This window comes from Gracilinanus agilis, chromosome 2 (assembly GCF_016433145.1).
Source record: "Gracilinanus agilis isolate LMUSP501 chromosome 2, AgileGrace, whole genome shotgun sequence".
NCBI lineage: Eukaryota > Metazoa > Chordata > Mammalia > Didelphimorphia > Didelphidae > Gracilinanus > Gracilinanus agilis.
Genome location: NC_058131.1, coordinates 422,510,938 through 422,526,908, shown reverse-complemented (window position 1 = coordinate 422,526,908; position 15,971 = coordinate 422,510,938). Strand labels below are relative to the sequence as shown.

At 41.0% G+C, this 15,971-nt stretch overlaps 1 protein-coding gene across 1 annotated transcript in view; it reads right to left on the bottom strand.

Annotated features, from left to right (window-relative positions):
• The window catches only part of ASPG (asparaginase), a 155,126-nt gene that overhangs the window by 56,879 nt on the left and 82,276 nt on the right, over positions 1–15,971 (bottom strand). Inside the window, 2 exon segments of the mRNA XM_044659912.1 lie at positions 4,796–4,959; positions 11,773–11,868. Of these exon segments, the coding sequence (XP_044515847.1) occupies positions 4,796–4,959; positions 11,773–11,868 (260 nt within the window).

Here is a 15,971-nt window from a genome sequence, read left to right as displayed (position 1 = left end):
CTTCCAAACTGACTTTATATCTATATGTGTTTCTATGACTTTATGTGTCCAGACTTCCACTGCAGTGTATCTAAGGGTGCTTATTTGTGTGTGCCCATGCACGTGCCACAGGTATGTTTACATCCATGCATTCGTCTGTGTATATCTGGGTGCCCGTAGGTATATGTCTAAACATTCATGAGTGCATATACATATGCTTCCATTCATGTGGGTATCTGGAAGTCTGTGTAAGGAAATATATGTGTGTGGCTATGTCTGTGTCTGGAATATATTAAAGTGCTTTACTTTAAGGTTTGCAAAGTACCTTGCAAATATTCATCTCACTCTATACACAATTATTTATCTCATTTTTATACACAAAAAAATCCTGGGAGGTGGGTGCTCTTATCTTCCATTTTACATATAAACTAAAGCAGACCGTGGTCAAGTGAACTGCTTAGGGTTTACCTGAATTTGGGTCTTTTTGACCCAGTGGATATCTATATGATGTGATGAATCTATATGGATATCTATATGATACGAGTCTGCCATTGTGCATACCTGAGACTCAGTTTACTCATCTGTAAAGTGGATATGAAAAATTGAAATTTCCTCTCTCCTAGGGCTAGTACATAGAAAGGTGAACTCTTTCTCTATCTGTATAGCAGGGGGTATCTGTATGCTTATTTATATGCACGCAAGTATACGTTCTAGTTGACACACATCTCTGTGTCATTGTGTCGACCGACATTTTTCAGGTGAATGAGTAAATGTGTATATATTCATCTGTACAGCTGAATATGAACTGGTGTGTCTCTAAGGTTTTCTGTTGGTGTATGTGTTCAGTATGTTATAATGGATAAGAGTTCTGGACCTGGCATCAAAACCTATCTCAACGCCTACTAGGTATATGGGCATGGTCAGGTCCTTCAATCTTTCTGGGCCTCAGTTTCCTCATCTGCAAAATGAGGGGATGACACCTTTAATATGTATCTCAAGAGTTCTTATAAAACCCAAGTAAGACACAGAAATGGATGTAAAAGACTAGATAGGTATCTGTTACAATTCTTCAGACTTACTACTAGTGTACAACAAATTCTGACTAGTTTGTTCTATTCATCCAGCAGCTACAAAATCATGAGATGATTTACAAGTGGAGAGGGTAGAAGATGTTCATAAGAAACAATCTCTCTTCCTGAAAGACTGCCCAGATTGCGTGGATACAATGTCCTCTCTTCCTAGTGCTGATCAAAAACTATCCTTTTTAAAATTATTATACTTTATTTTAATATTCATTTTATTTTTTTAAAGTTTTTAATTTATTTATTTAAAATATTATTCTATGGTTTCATAATTCGTGTTCTTTCCCTCCCGTCTTCCTTCCCTCCTCCCAGAGCTGACAAGCAATTCCACTGGGTTACATGTGTATCATTGTTCAAAACCTTTTAGTATTCATTTAAAAATTTTTTTGTTTTCCAAATTCTCTCCCTTCTTCCCAATCCTCCCCTACCCACTGAGAAGTCAAGCAATACAATATATTACATATGAATATTTGTATAAAATTTCCATATTAGTCACATTGCCAAAAAAAGCACAAAAAGTAAGTTTAAAAAGAATGATTTTTTCACTTTAGGTTACTTGAGTTTTTTTGAGGGTTTGGTTTTATATGAGTTACAAAAATGAACAATATGGAAATGTTTTACATGATAATACATGTATAATCCAGATCAAAATGCTTATCAGCTCTGGGAAGTGGGAGGGAAAGGAAGGAGGGAACAATTTGGATCAGATAACAACAGAAAACCTATGTGGAAATTTGTTACATGTAATTGGTAAAATAACTTTACAAAAAATAAAACATAAAATAAAAAGAATGCTTCATTTTACGCTCAGAATTCATCAGCTTTCTCTCTGGATGTAGCTAGCTTTTTTCCTCAATGGTCCTTTGGAATTGTCTTGGATCACTGTATTGTTTAGAGGAATTCAGTCATTCACAGTTGAACATCATACAATATTGCTGTTATTGTGTATACCGTTGTCCTAGTTTTATTCACTTCACTTTGCATCACTTCATAGAAGTCTTTCCAGGTTTTTCAAAAACCATTTCCTTTATACTTTTTTATAGCACATAAGCCACAACTTATTCAACCATTCCCTAATAGATGAACATCCCCTCAAATTTCAATTCTTCGCTGCCACCACACACACACACACACACACACACACACACACACTACCAACATTGCCATAAAAATTTTTATACCTATAGGTCCTTTTCCTCTTTCTTTGATCTCTTTGGGATGTAAACTTAGTTGTAGTATTGCTGAGTCAAAGGGTATGCATATGCCCATTAGGCATAGTTCCAAATTGTTCTCTAGAATGGTTGGACCATTTACAACTCTACCAACACAGCATTAGTGTCCCAATTTTTCATCATTTCTCTTTTCTGTCATATTAGCCAATATGAAAGGTGTAAGAGGGTACCTAAGAGCTATATTCATTTGTGTTTCCCTAATTAATAATGATTTAAGAGCATTTTTTTAATCTGACTATAGAAAGATTTGATTTCTTGGCTTGACCACGTATTAACTGGAGAATGGCCCTTATTTTTAGAAATTTCTCTCAGTAAAGACTTACATGAACTGATGCACAGTGAAATAAGTGGAACCAGGAGAGCATTATACACAGAGACTGTACTATTGTGGGATGATGGAATGTGATTGACTTTGCTACTAAAAGCAATACAATGATCCAGGACAATTCTGAGGCACTTATGAGAAAGAACACTATCCTCATCCAGAGAAAGAACTGTGGGAGTAGAAATACAAAAGAAAAACATATGATTTATCACTTTTTATATGGTTATGTAATTTAGAGTTTTGGTCTTAAAGGATTGCTCTTTTACAAAAATGAATAAAATGAAAATGGGTCAAGTGATAATATAGATATAGATATAGATATATCCATAACCCAGTGGAGAGTGGGGAGGGATGAGGGTTGGCAGAAAACATGAATCATGTAACGGGGGAAGGGGGAGATGTTTTAAATAAATAAATTTGTCTCAGTTCCCCATACATTTAAGAAATGTGGCCTTCTTTCAGTAGAGAAATTGGGTGTAAAAAATTTTTCCCACTTTCCTTCTAATTTCTGCTGCCATGGTTTTTTCTGTCTATCATAACCAATGTAGCCAATATATAGTATTGACTCCAAGACAAAAGGTAAGGGTTTTAGAAAAAAGAAAAAAAAAAGAAACATTTATTAAGCACCTACTACATTGTACTAGATTGTGGTTCATTGTTCTTTTCAGTCCTATCTGACTCTTCATGGCTCCTTGTGGGGTTTCTTGACAAAGATGATTAGTTTGTCATTTCCTCTCCAGCTCATTTTACAGATAAAGAGCTGAGACAAACAAGTTTAGTGGCTCACACAAGATCACATAGCTAGTAAGTATCCGAGGTCGGATATGAACTCATACCTTCTTGACTCCAGATCTGGTGTTCTATCTGCTATACCACCTAACTGCCCTCTGTACTAGGTGCTGAGGGTATAAAGACATAAATAAAAAACCTTGCCCTCAAGGGATTTACATTCTATAGAGGGAAACATGTACATTTATTATTAAATACAAATTTTATACAAAAAAATGAAAGGTTGACTTGGGTAGGGAAGACATTAGCAGCTGGAGGTGATGAGGAAAGGCTTCACATCAAAAGAGGTCCTTTGACCAAGATTTGAAGGAAAACAGGGATTCTTTACTGGAAGTGAAGGACCTTTTGAGGGACCTCGGCCCATTCTGATGGGTGCTAAAGCTTTGCTTCTTGGTTTATGACCACACCTTATCAGGCAACCTATCCCACATCCAAAAGCTCATCCATATTAATACCACAAAAAAAATTTTTTAATTTAAAATAAATGTCATTGGATCAACTTAACCCATTGAGCCTCAGAGCTCAAAAGATCCACCAACCCAACTCCCCAGTTGCATGTGCCACCATGCCAAGTGTAACTACATATTCTGAGAGGCAGAAGTAAATAGGGATATCCTTCCTGGCTTGGGAGAGATCCAGGGCAAAGACATCAAAATGGAAATATAATGACATGTGTGAAAAGCAACAAGACGGAAAGTTTGGCTGATTGACAACAAGACTGGGAAGGTAGGTTGATTCCAGGTAATGAAGGGTTTTATATCCCAAAATAAGGCAGGTAAGGGGCACGGTGGATAGAACATCAGGCCTAGGATAAGAAAAACTCATATTCCAGAGTTCAAATTTAAGACACTAGTTATAAGACCCTAGGCAAGTCATTTAACCCTGTTTGCCTCAGTTTCTTCATCCATAAAATGAGCTGAAGAAGGACATCACAAGACACTCCAGTATGTTTGCTAAGAAAATCCCAAATGGGTTTATGAAGATTCAGACATGACTGAAATGACTGAACAACAAAGACTGGTTTTACAAATGTTATCTCATTTTATCCTCACAACAACTCTGGTAGATAGGTATTTATTTTATCCCCATTCTATAGATGAGGAAACTGAAACAGGCAGAGGTCAAGTGACTTGCCCAGGGTAAAAGTATGTGAGGCAAGATTTGAGTTCAGTTCTTCCTGACTCCAGCCCCAGCATTCTATCCCCACAGCCAGCTAGCTGCCAAGAGCCCCCTGGTTAGTCTTCCTCCTTCTTCTAGCAGCCATCTGTCTCTTTGTTAACATAAAAATGACTGGGAACTTCTTTACAGGCAGCCAAATCCTGATCCCCAAAGCCAGACCTGCCATTTCCTCCCACCCTCACCACCACGGCGGCTTAACCTCATAGTACCTGCCCTTCACAGCCATCAACAGTGGGCTGCTTCTGTCACCGTCCCAGCTGTTCACCTTTGCCCCATTCCTCAGAAGGCACTGGACAGCACCCACGTGCCCACCCCGGGCAGCCATGTGCAGGGGAGTGCGGCCATCAAAGTCACTCTCATTCAGGTCCCCACCCTAAAAACAGACAGACAGACAGATATTGCAGATGATGGAATTTTGGAGAATGGGAGGAAACAAGTCCCTGAGACAGGACCATAGCCTATTGAACCATCTATTCAGGAGCAAAACAAGCCACTGAACCCTCTAGCAGATCAGTCACTTTTCGCTTTAGTGGGTAAATTATTTCAGTTGTGAACCGAAGAGGAAAGCACTCTGAATTTGGAGACAGCAGATGTGGTTTGAACCTGGACTCTGCTATTGATTAAATGCATGACCTTGAGCAAATAACTACTATATTCTTTAAACCCCAGTTTCCCCATCTGCAAAATGTGGTGACCAAATTTATGTCACTGTTTCTCTAACTGCAGCAACGAGTCCTAAAACACCACAAATTTGCTTGAATGAACTAACTAAATAAATAAACGGGCATTATTTTGCTTGTTAGTAGCCATTAAAATAATAATTTTTAGAAGATTTTACTATGAGAGTTCTGCCAAAGTATTATTTAAACTTAAGGGTTCTATCACTTGGAAAAATTTGAGAACCACTGTTATTAGATAACTTCTAAAGTTCACAGGATTGTGGAAAAAGCTCTGGAACTGGATTGGAAGGAACTTGGTTCAGTTCACTCACTTTTTTTTTAAACCCTTATCTTTGTATTTTACAATACTTTGTATTGGCTCCAAGGCAGCAGAGTGGTAAGGGCTAGGCAATGGGAGTCAAGTGACTTGCCCAGGATCACATAGCTAGGAAATGTCTGAGTCCAGATTTGAACTTAGAACCTCCCATCTCTAGACCTGGCTCTCAATCCACTGAGCCACCCAGATGCCCCCTAATTCACTCACTTTTGATATCCACATGGCCTTGGGCAAATCATTTAACCACTCTGGGTCTCAAGTTTCTCTACATGTAAAACAAAATGGTTGGCCTGAATGATCTCTAAGGTCCTTTTCTGCTCTAAATTCTATTACTTCATCTAGGGTTATCTAAAAAGATGGCTGAGAGTTGACCAGAAACTTCTCTCCAGCTTAGAACCCACCATGTTTCTTTTCTGCTGCATCCAAAGTTGAAGACATCTGGCTGAATCTCAGTTGACTGGAATTGAGCCCCGAGGGACTCCCATGCTTTTTCTACCCAGTAATAATGAATTGCCATTATAAGCCATAGTCAATATCATCCTTGATCTCTAAAATTTTTCTAAATCCAGTTTATCCTTCAAGGTCCATCTCTTGCAGGAAGTCCTTCCTGAATGCTTCATCTCAGTGTGATTGATCTCTTCTTTAAACTGTCACCCCCTTTATTCATTTCATAACCATTTTCTGAAGCTCCTTATGTCAGAGTCCTTCATAAGAAAGTACTGGGGATGTTTACCTTTGGGAGAAGATTTAAATCAGATATGAACACTGTCACCAAGTAGCTGAATAATAATGAACAGAAATTAAACTCATTCTTCCTGGTCCCAGAGGCCAGCATTAACAATCAGAAGCATCCAGGAGAAAAGTTGACCTTAGGAAATAATGAGTTCCTCATTATTGGAAACCACATGATCACAGAATCTCCTAGCGCTGCTGAAAATGAGATAGTCACCAAACTACAACTAGGTCAACTTCAAATTTGTAATGTACTTTCAATGGAGCCCTCCTAGCTGCATGCTAACCTCATCCCTCATTACTTGTTCACTACCCTCAGCATATATTCTAAGCCTTTTCTCTCTGTCTTCTCTTTCTTTTTTCTCCAATCTCAGAGGAGGAGATGGTCTTTCTCCTTGAAAATGCCCAAGTGCCTACAGTCTCCTCCAGGAACTTGCCCCTCTGTTCATCCCCTCTCCCTTCCTCATCTTTAGTCTCTCCTCTCAGTCTCTCACTTGCTCCTCCCCTCCTGCCTACACACCAGCCCAGATCTGGCTTCCAACCTCATCATTCAACTGAAATTGCTCTCTCCATGGTTACCAATGATCTCTTAAATGCTAAATCCGGATGGCCTTTAATCAGTTCTCATCCTCCTTGAACTCTGCAGCCTTTGGTGGTGTAGATCAGTGGTGCTAAATCCAAATACAAATGAAGTTCCCAAATAGAAATGAAGAAATGAATTCATACAGAAGGATCCCTGCAGTCTGGAGAGCGATTTAGTCTTAAAATGTCATGTTATCTATTTTTAATTTTTACTTATTCTGTATTTATTTTCTATTTATTTTCATAAATTTTAGTTCTTTCTATTTCCCAATTACATTTTAATCTGGTTCAGGAGCACTTAGGATATCCAACAGCTCTATTCTTGACCACTGTCTCCTACCTGGGTTTTCATAACTCTGCTTTCTGCTTGTTCTCCTCCTGCCTATCTGGCCACTGAGACTACTTTGCCAGATTATCTTCCTTATTCTAAATACTCTGTGTGAGTATACTTCCAGGTATCAGTCCCTGGGCCCCTTCCCTGCTCCCTCTATATTCTATTTCTCATGGATGTCATAAACTATTGGCACTGTGGAGATGCCTCCCACATTAGGCTATTTAGTCACCTTCTCCTGCAATCTAGTCTCTCATTGCCAACTGCCAATGTTCAAATGGATGTCTCATGGGCATCTACAACTCAGGATCTTTTTTTTCTCCAAACCTCCCTTTCCCTCTTCCTAACTTCTCTGTTTCTGGTGAGGGCACCAGTACCCTCTCAAGTCACCCAGGCTCACAACCTCAAGAGTCATCCTTAACTCTTCCCTCTTCCTCATCCCACTTAAGGTAGCTAGGTGGCAAATCTTGAGTGTTGGTCTTGGAGTGAGGAAGACCTGAATTCAAATCTAGCCTCAGACATTTACTTAGCTGTGGGGCCCTGTGTGCTATTATTTAACCTCTCTTATCACTTAGTCTCAGAAATGGGGATAATAATAATGGCACCTACTTCACAGAGCTGTTGGTAGGATCAAATGAGATAACATAACATACATAAAACCCTTTGAAAACCTGAAAGTACAACATAAATGCTATTATTATCCACTCAGTTGTCAAGTCTTGTCCACAATATATCTCATATACGTCCCTGCTAGTCAGTCAGTTGGCCACAATCTCATTCAAGCCCTTCTCATCTTTTTTTAAACCTTTATATTCTATCTTAGTATCAATTCCAAGACAGATGAATGGTAAAGGCTAGGCAATTGGGCTTAAGTGCTTTGCCCAGGATCACACAGCTAGGAAGTGTCTGAGTCCACATTTGAACCCAGGACCTCCTGACTCCAGACCTCTGTCCATTGTGCTACTTTGCTGCCCCTTCCCTCCTCACTTCTTCCATGAGCTATTGCAGTAGCATTCTAAGTGTTCTTATAGCCTCCAGTCACTCCTCTCTGTAATGCAAAAGATGCAAGAGAGGCTTTTGCTCTTCCAGGGGGCCAACTGAAAACTTCTGGCAATTAGAAGCCTTAGAATTCAGAGAGGAGTCAGTTGGTCCCTGAGGCTTGAACAGAGCTTAAGGACTAACTAGAGCTCTGCTTGGCTTTTGGTTTTGCTTTTGGACTGTGCTTTGTCTCTGGACAATTTGAACCTAGCTAATTTCTCTGGAACTCTCCCTGACCTTCTCCATATTATTTCCCTGTTTCCCTGCCTGTTTTCCTGGGGCTCTGGGAGGCAGGGTGGCTTTTGGGTTTTTAGTGAATAGACTTTGTGGGTTTAGTTTCCCCAATAGCCAAGTAGGAAATCCTTGAATTCAACTATCCCTTTAGTATACCCTCTACTTTAAAAGCAACCAAATCTTCCCTGGCTGAGAGAAGCAGGTCCTCTTTCAGTCTAACCCATTCTTGTGACCCTCCCCCATTTTGAGTTTCTCCCTAGTGGCTGTCAGAAACCCCAAACCCCTCTTTCCTTCCTGACCAATCCTGAACATTAATAAACCCCTTTGTTACCTAATCAAACCCTCTGGAGACATATTATGGTGAAGAATTAGGCAAGGGTTAAAGGGGAAGGAATAATTCTCTTTTATTTCCTGAGGGAAACTGGAGGCATCCATCTTGGGAGGAAGTAGTTGCCCAACGCTTCCTCCTGAATCCCTTCAGTTTCACTGGCAGGGAGGAGTCTTGTGATTCCTCCTTTGAGGACTTGAGAAACTGACAAAAAAGCCCTCAAGTCAGATTTCAATCATTTCTGACTGGCCTTATTCCTTTTGTCTGTAAAAGTAACTTTCCTGCCTGGAAGGGTTCAGCCTATTACCCCCAGTATCCTCTGTCTCTAGCTTAGGTGTCTAATCTGTGTTAGTTGCCTCTCTTGAACACCTCACCCTGTACCCTTACCATCCTAATACCACCTTGTCCATTCCTCCCTAAACTCAGCCTTCTCTTTCATTCTACTCCTACTACCTCATCTCTCTAACCTCCACATGACTGTCATATTGCTATTCCTAAAACTCAAGTCTGATCATGTTACTCACTTGCTCAAGCTTATTTGGCTCCTTTCCCCAATATATTCTTCTGTTTAGCTTGTAAATTTCTTCACCATCTAGCTCCAGTCATCTTTTCCAGTCTTATTGTCTCCTTTACAAACTCTGTATTCCAACCCATAGGATTTTCCTGCAAGGATTTTCCATACATAATATTCTATCTCTACCTCCCACCTCTGTGCCTTTGTCCATGCCATCCCCAATCCCTGGAATGCACCCCATCTACCTTTGCTAAATCTGATGGCCTTTTCTCAATACTCATCCTTCCTGAACTCTCCTTCCTGAACTCAACTTCCTGAACAACAACACCTTTGGTGTTGTTGACAATGGTATCAACCTCAAATAAAAATAATACATAACGATTCCTGCAGTCTACAGGTTGACTTAGTTTTTAAATGTCTTTGAAACATAGATAAAGAGGTGGAAAGGACCTTAGAGGCAAATCATGCGACTCCCTCATTTTATGGAGGACAAAACTGAGGCCTGGAGGGGTAGGTGAATTGTTCAAAGTCATACAAGGAGTAAGTAGAAGGGCTGGGATTTGAACCTGCATCTTCCAATGGCAAAGCCAGGGATCTTCCAGCCCAAATAACACCTCCTCCTAAAGTCAGGCCCTGCTCCCTACTATTACTGCCTTCCCTTTCACCCCAAATTATTTTGAAAATTATTTTTCAAAAATTATATTGCACCCTCCCCAAAAGAATATGAAATTTGTATGCTTTTTATCTACCTCACTAGGAGACATGTAGATGCTTATATAGGTATATGTTGTCCCCCCCATTTGAACAAAAGGATCCCTGAAGATGAAGATTGTTTAGCTTGAGTCTATGGCTCACTGACATCAGCCCAGCACACAGCACAAAGGAGTCACTTAATAAATGCTTGATTGGTTGGGCTCCTTAAATGCAACTGAGAGGCTATGGTAATAACAAGGACTAGTATCTTTCACTGATGCCTGGAACATAGTAGGTGTGCTTGATATATGTTTTGTTCAGCGAATGCAATTTTGTCTGACACATACTAAACAGACTCCCCTCTCTCCAATATCCCCCACAAGAGATCATCTAACCCTTGCCTGAAAACCTCCAGGGATGAAGAATCCACTCCTCCTGGGGCTTTTCCTTCTCTTGGACTGCCTTGATCATTGGGGGAGTGACCAAGTGGAGGTTGGAACACCATCTATCCATCCATCCATCCATCCATCCAAAAGGCTCTAGAGAAGATTCATACATAGGGAACAGTTTGGACACCAAAGTCTCTGTTCCAACCCTACCATTCTCTGTGAGACAGGTCCTACACTCATGGTGCTCAAAGTCTAGTAGTTCAACCCAACTGGCATTGAAAATCCTAAAGATGCCTTAGATGGTTAGTTACCTTCTTAAGTATTTGTTTTTGGGACCTTTCCACACCCTGCCAAATTTTGAATTCCTTGTAGCACTGAGTTGATTGATGCCAGGGTCTTTTTTTTTTTTTTTTTTTTTTTAAATTTAAACCCTTACCTTCCATCTTAGAATCAATACTGGGTATTGGTTCCAAGGCAGAAGAGCAGTAAGGGCTAGGCCAGGGATTGGCAACCTTTTTGGCCGTGAGAGCCATAAACGCCACATTTTTTAAAATGTAATTTCATGAGAGCCGTACAGTGCTCACAGTGCGCGCTCCTGTAACGGCACCTGAAAAAAAATATTGACTTTATGGCTCCTGAAGAAAGAGCCATACATTGCAGACCCCTGGGCTAGGCAATGGGGGTTAAGTGACTTGCCCAAGGTCACACAGCTAGGAAGTGTCTGAGGCCAGATTTGAACCTAGGACCTCCTGTCTCTAGGCCTGGTTGTCAATCCACTAAGCCATCCAGCTGCCCACCAACCTCAAGGTCTTAAAAAGAGTAGGTGCTTAGGTATTGATAACAATGATTTCCCATTGATAACAATGAGAAAACCCCAGCCTGAGGTCTGGTCCATACTCTATTATTGATTTACTGTGTGACTTTGAACTAGTCCTTTTCATTACTTGGGCCTTAGTTTCATCATATAATTTGTTGTTCAGTCACTTTTCAGTCCTGTCCAACTCTTCATGACCCCATTTGGGGTTTTCTTGAAAAGGACACTGGAGTGGTGTACAAATTCCTTCTCCAGATCATTTTACAGATGAGGAAACTGAGGCAAACAGGGTTAAGTGACTTGCCTACTGTCATGTAGCCAATAAGTAAATGCAGCTGGGAACATGAGTCTTCCTGACTCCAAGCCTAGCACCCTACCCACTGAACCACTTAACAGTTCCAACCAGAAACTCTCTTAAGGTCCTTTCCAGACACACCTTCTCTTCCTCTTAAGGCACCTTCACACTCAGTTCCTGAAATAACCCTTCATCAGGGACAGAAGTGAGAAGGAGCTGAAGGCCAAAGGCCATGCTCACCAGTTCTATGATGGCTTCCAGGGCCTCCACGTCCCCCATTCGGGCTGCAGCACAGGCCAGGGTAGGGGTCAGAGCATCTCTCACAGCATCAAGATCCTAGAAACAAAAAGATCACTGCAGCCCAAGTCACTGCTCAGCACGCCCTCCATCATCACCCCCTGAGAAGTGACAAGGCAAGAAGACAGTGCGACAGTGGGGAAAACAATGCACTTGAAACCAGGAGATCTGCACTTAAATCCTCCCTCTCTGCTACTTCCTTGTTCTGTGACCTTAGCAAAGACTGTCCCTCTCTCCTCGGACTTCAGTTCCTCCACCTGCAACATGAGAAAGCTGGAACAGAGAAGCTCTAGGGTCCCTTTCAGCTCTGGCATTCTCTGGGACAAGAAAAAAAAATATGGATGGACTCCAGAGTCAGAAAGCCTGGGCAAGACTCTTCACCTCTGGGTCTCTACGTCCCCATTCAGGCTACCTCATGGGACCACTGAAAGGCCCAAACAAATTAGATGGCAAAAAAAAAAAAAAAAAGTATTTTGTAAACTTCACAGCAAAATAGGACTCACACTCCTTTCATATTTTGAGGGTTCCCTGGCACTTTTCTCACAAAAAACCCACAAGGAAGGACATAAAATGTGATGTCCAAGTACTTTCTAAAAATGCATTTCTTTTCATTCTAAATTTGACAAACACTATATAAGATGTAATTTCCATATACAAAGTAGAACATTGGGGGGGTGGGGAGGGATTGTAGTTGAACCTGTGTATCTATTACATACAGTTTGCTTTTTTGTGCAAGTTCTTTTCATTACTCTTTTTAACATATAGGGAAACTAAGGTTCAGAGAAGTTGTGACTTGCCCAAAGTTGGAGGACAGTGGAGGACCTAGAATTTCCTTTTCTTTTTTTTAACCCTTATTTTCTGTCTTAGAATCAATACTATGTATCAGTTCCAAGGCAGAAGAGCAATAAAGGTTAGGCAATGAGGGTTAAGTGACTTGCCCAGGGTCACATAGCTAGGAAGTATCTAATGTCAAATTTGAATGCAGGATCTTCACTCTCAATCTACTGAGCCACCTAGATGCCCCCCAAGGACCTAAGAAGTTCAACTATGGTCTTCTGACTCCCATATCCAGGCTATTTTCTCCTACATCATGATGCTTCTCTGTAAGTAATGATGATAACAAGAACCTATACCACCAACCATCCTACCTGCCATTCTTAAGGTTCCTCAAAGCCCCAAATGCAACAAGAATAGTGAAGAGTAGGAACAGCTAGGTAGCACAGGCCTGGAGACAGGAGGTCCTGGGTTCATATCTGGCCTCAGACACCTCCTAGTTGTGTGACCCTGGGCAAATCACTTAATCCCAATTACCTAACCCTTGCCACTCTTCTGTCTTCGAATTGATTCTAAGGTGGAAGGTAAAGATTTGGAAAAAAATAGTGGAGAAACTCCATCAAGTACTTGCCACAAAAGAAGCAACAGAAAGGACTGAGGAGGATATTTTGTCTGGAAAAATGAAGATTAAGAGGGAATGTAATGGTGGCCTTGAAAAGGACTTGAAATGCTGTCAGATGGAAAAGGATTCAGACCTGCTCTGCTTGGTCAAAGAGAAATGAACTAATAGCAATGGTTCAAAGTTGCAAAGAGGCAAACTGAGGTCGCGTGATAGAAAAAACGTCCCAAACAATGAGAGCTGCCTCAGGAGGTAAGAGGTTTCTCCTCCTTGGGATGCCCAGTCATCAGGTGTGTTGCAAAGAGGAGGATTCTGCTGCAGTTACGGGTGGAACGAGATGAGATGACCTCAGAGGTGCCTTTCAACTGTGAAATTCTGTGGTTCTGGGATTTGCTGGTCAGAGACCTCACTGACCACATCCTAGTTCCTGCTGTGGGAATGTTGGGGCAAATACAGGGAATGAGATGCCATAAGACAGACTGGCACAGGTCCTTGCCCACTCACCATCCTCGGGCATCTGCATCAAACTCCCATAACCCAGCCTTGATTACAAAGCTAATGGAAGCATCATGAGTCCCACTCTCTATTAAAGAGCAGCTAATAACCGAAGCTCTAATAACACAGTGGACATCAATGGCACCTTTCATCTGGCAATCTACCACAAGCAAGCACCAATTAACACTGTGGGAGCCCTGGCTGGCAAGGCCTCTGCATCCCCAGGGTACAGAGATTTGTGTATAGATGCACAGATAAATGAGTGATGGAGTATTTGTGAAGAACCTACTATGGGTCAGACACCATGATGGGAATTAGGATTTCTAAACCCAAAAATGAAACGATCCTTAATTGCAAGAAGCTTTCTCAGAGCAGCAACTTCAGAGAATCTCTAACAACTAACTTTGCCAAAATAGTCTTGGTGTGACAGCGAGGTGACTCTCAGGGCATAGAGAGCCAGGCCTGGAGATGGGAGGTCCTGGGTTCAAAATCCTGTATCAAATCAGATACATCCTAGCTGTGTAACCGTGGCCAAGTTACTTAACCCCAATAATTATTCTTCTGATTTTGAACCAATACTTAACATGAATGCTATAATAGAAGGGAAGGGTTTAAAAAAAGCAATGGGGGCAGCTAGGTAGCTCAGTGGATTGAGAGTCAGGCCTAGAGACAGGAAGTCCTAGGTTCAAATCCAGCCTCAGACACTTCCCAGTTGTGTGACCCTGGGCAAGTCACTTGACCCCCATTGCCCACCCTTACCACTCTTCCACCTAGGAGCCAATACATGGAAGTTAAGGGTTTAAAAAAAAATAATTTAAAAAAAAAAAAGCAATGGTCTTGGTAATATATACATTCAACCATAGAAAGATCAGAAATCTAGAGAGAGAAGTGCTAGAAGCAAAATCATTCAGCCCTCAATTTTACAGATGAGTAAATTATGGCCCAGAGTCCAAGGTGACTAAAGTCACAACAGCATCAGGATTTGAATGGATATTCTCTGTTCTCAAAACTAGCTTGCTTTCCACAGTTCTAGGCAAATCCTACAAAGGTTTACCCTAAAAGGCAAATCCTTCCTCCTCTGATCCTGAGTGTTCAAGCAAATCACTTACTTGTGTCCTTTTTTAGTATGTGAGCTGGGTAAAAACTGGGACTATCTTTTCCATTTGTATCCCCAGTACTGAGCAGTGTTCGGAACTGAGTAATCACCTAAAATGCAATGTTTTTATCATTCATTCATCACCCAAAAGGGAATCAGACAGGAAGAATTCAGGGATAAGAGTCTTTTCCAAGTCGACAGCTAGGTGACTTAGTGGATTACGAACCAAATCTGGAGAGGGAGGTCCTGGGTTCAGTTCTGACCTCAGATATTTCCTAGCTCTATAACCCTGGGCAAAATTACTTAACCCCCATTGCCTAGCCCTTTCCCTTTCCACTCTTCTGCCTTGGAACCAATACTTAGTATTGATTCTAAGATGAAAGATGAGGGTATTTTTTAAAAGTCTTATCCATACAAGAAAATGGAGTGGAAATCTGAGCCAATTATCGAGAGGATTCAGGACTGCTCACTCTAAATTATCTAGCCCATATTCTCTTCTCAAATATCCAGGGAAGGAAGGAATAGGGTGATTATATATCTCAAGGAGAGTCCGTATACCTGCGTTCTAGTCCCAGTTGTCATTGACTCAAGAGACTTAAAACAAGTCCTCTTTACCCCAACCATGAGATTTAGTTTCCTCATTTATAAAACAAGGGAATTGGACTACATCACAGATATCAAACTCAAGGCCCATAAAACTCATAACTGCTGGAGACAGCTGGGTAACACAGTAGATAGAGCACCAGATCTGGAGATGGGAGGTCCTAGGTTCAAATCTGGCCTCAGACACTTCCTAACTGTGCAACCCGGGGCAAGTCACTTAATTCCAGTTGCCTAGCCTTTGCCACTCTTGTGTCTTAGAATTGGTACTAAGACAGAAGGTATGGGTTTAAAAAAAACAACAAAAAAACTCATGAGGGATGCCCAAACTGGATTAAAGTACAATTAAGAAATGTTTAACAAAATAAATAAAAATATGATACAAGATAGTTAATGTTAACTTGTGATTTTTAAGTGCTTTGGAGGGATCCCTTTCTACCACTGGACTAGATGATCTTTAAGGCCACCACTAGGTCAAACATCCTAAGTTGTTTGTTTTTTAAGAGTTAGCTCCCATAAATTCAGAACGCTGAATTAGGGCTTCCACCCCAAGGAAGG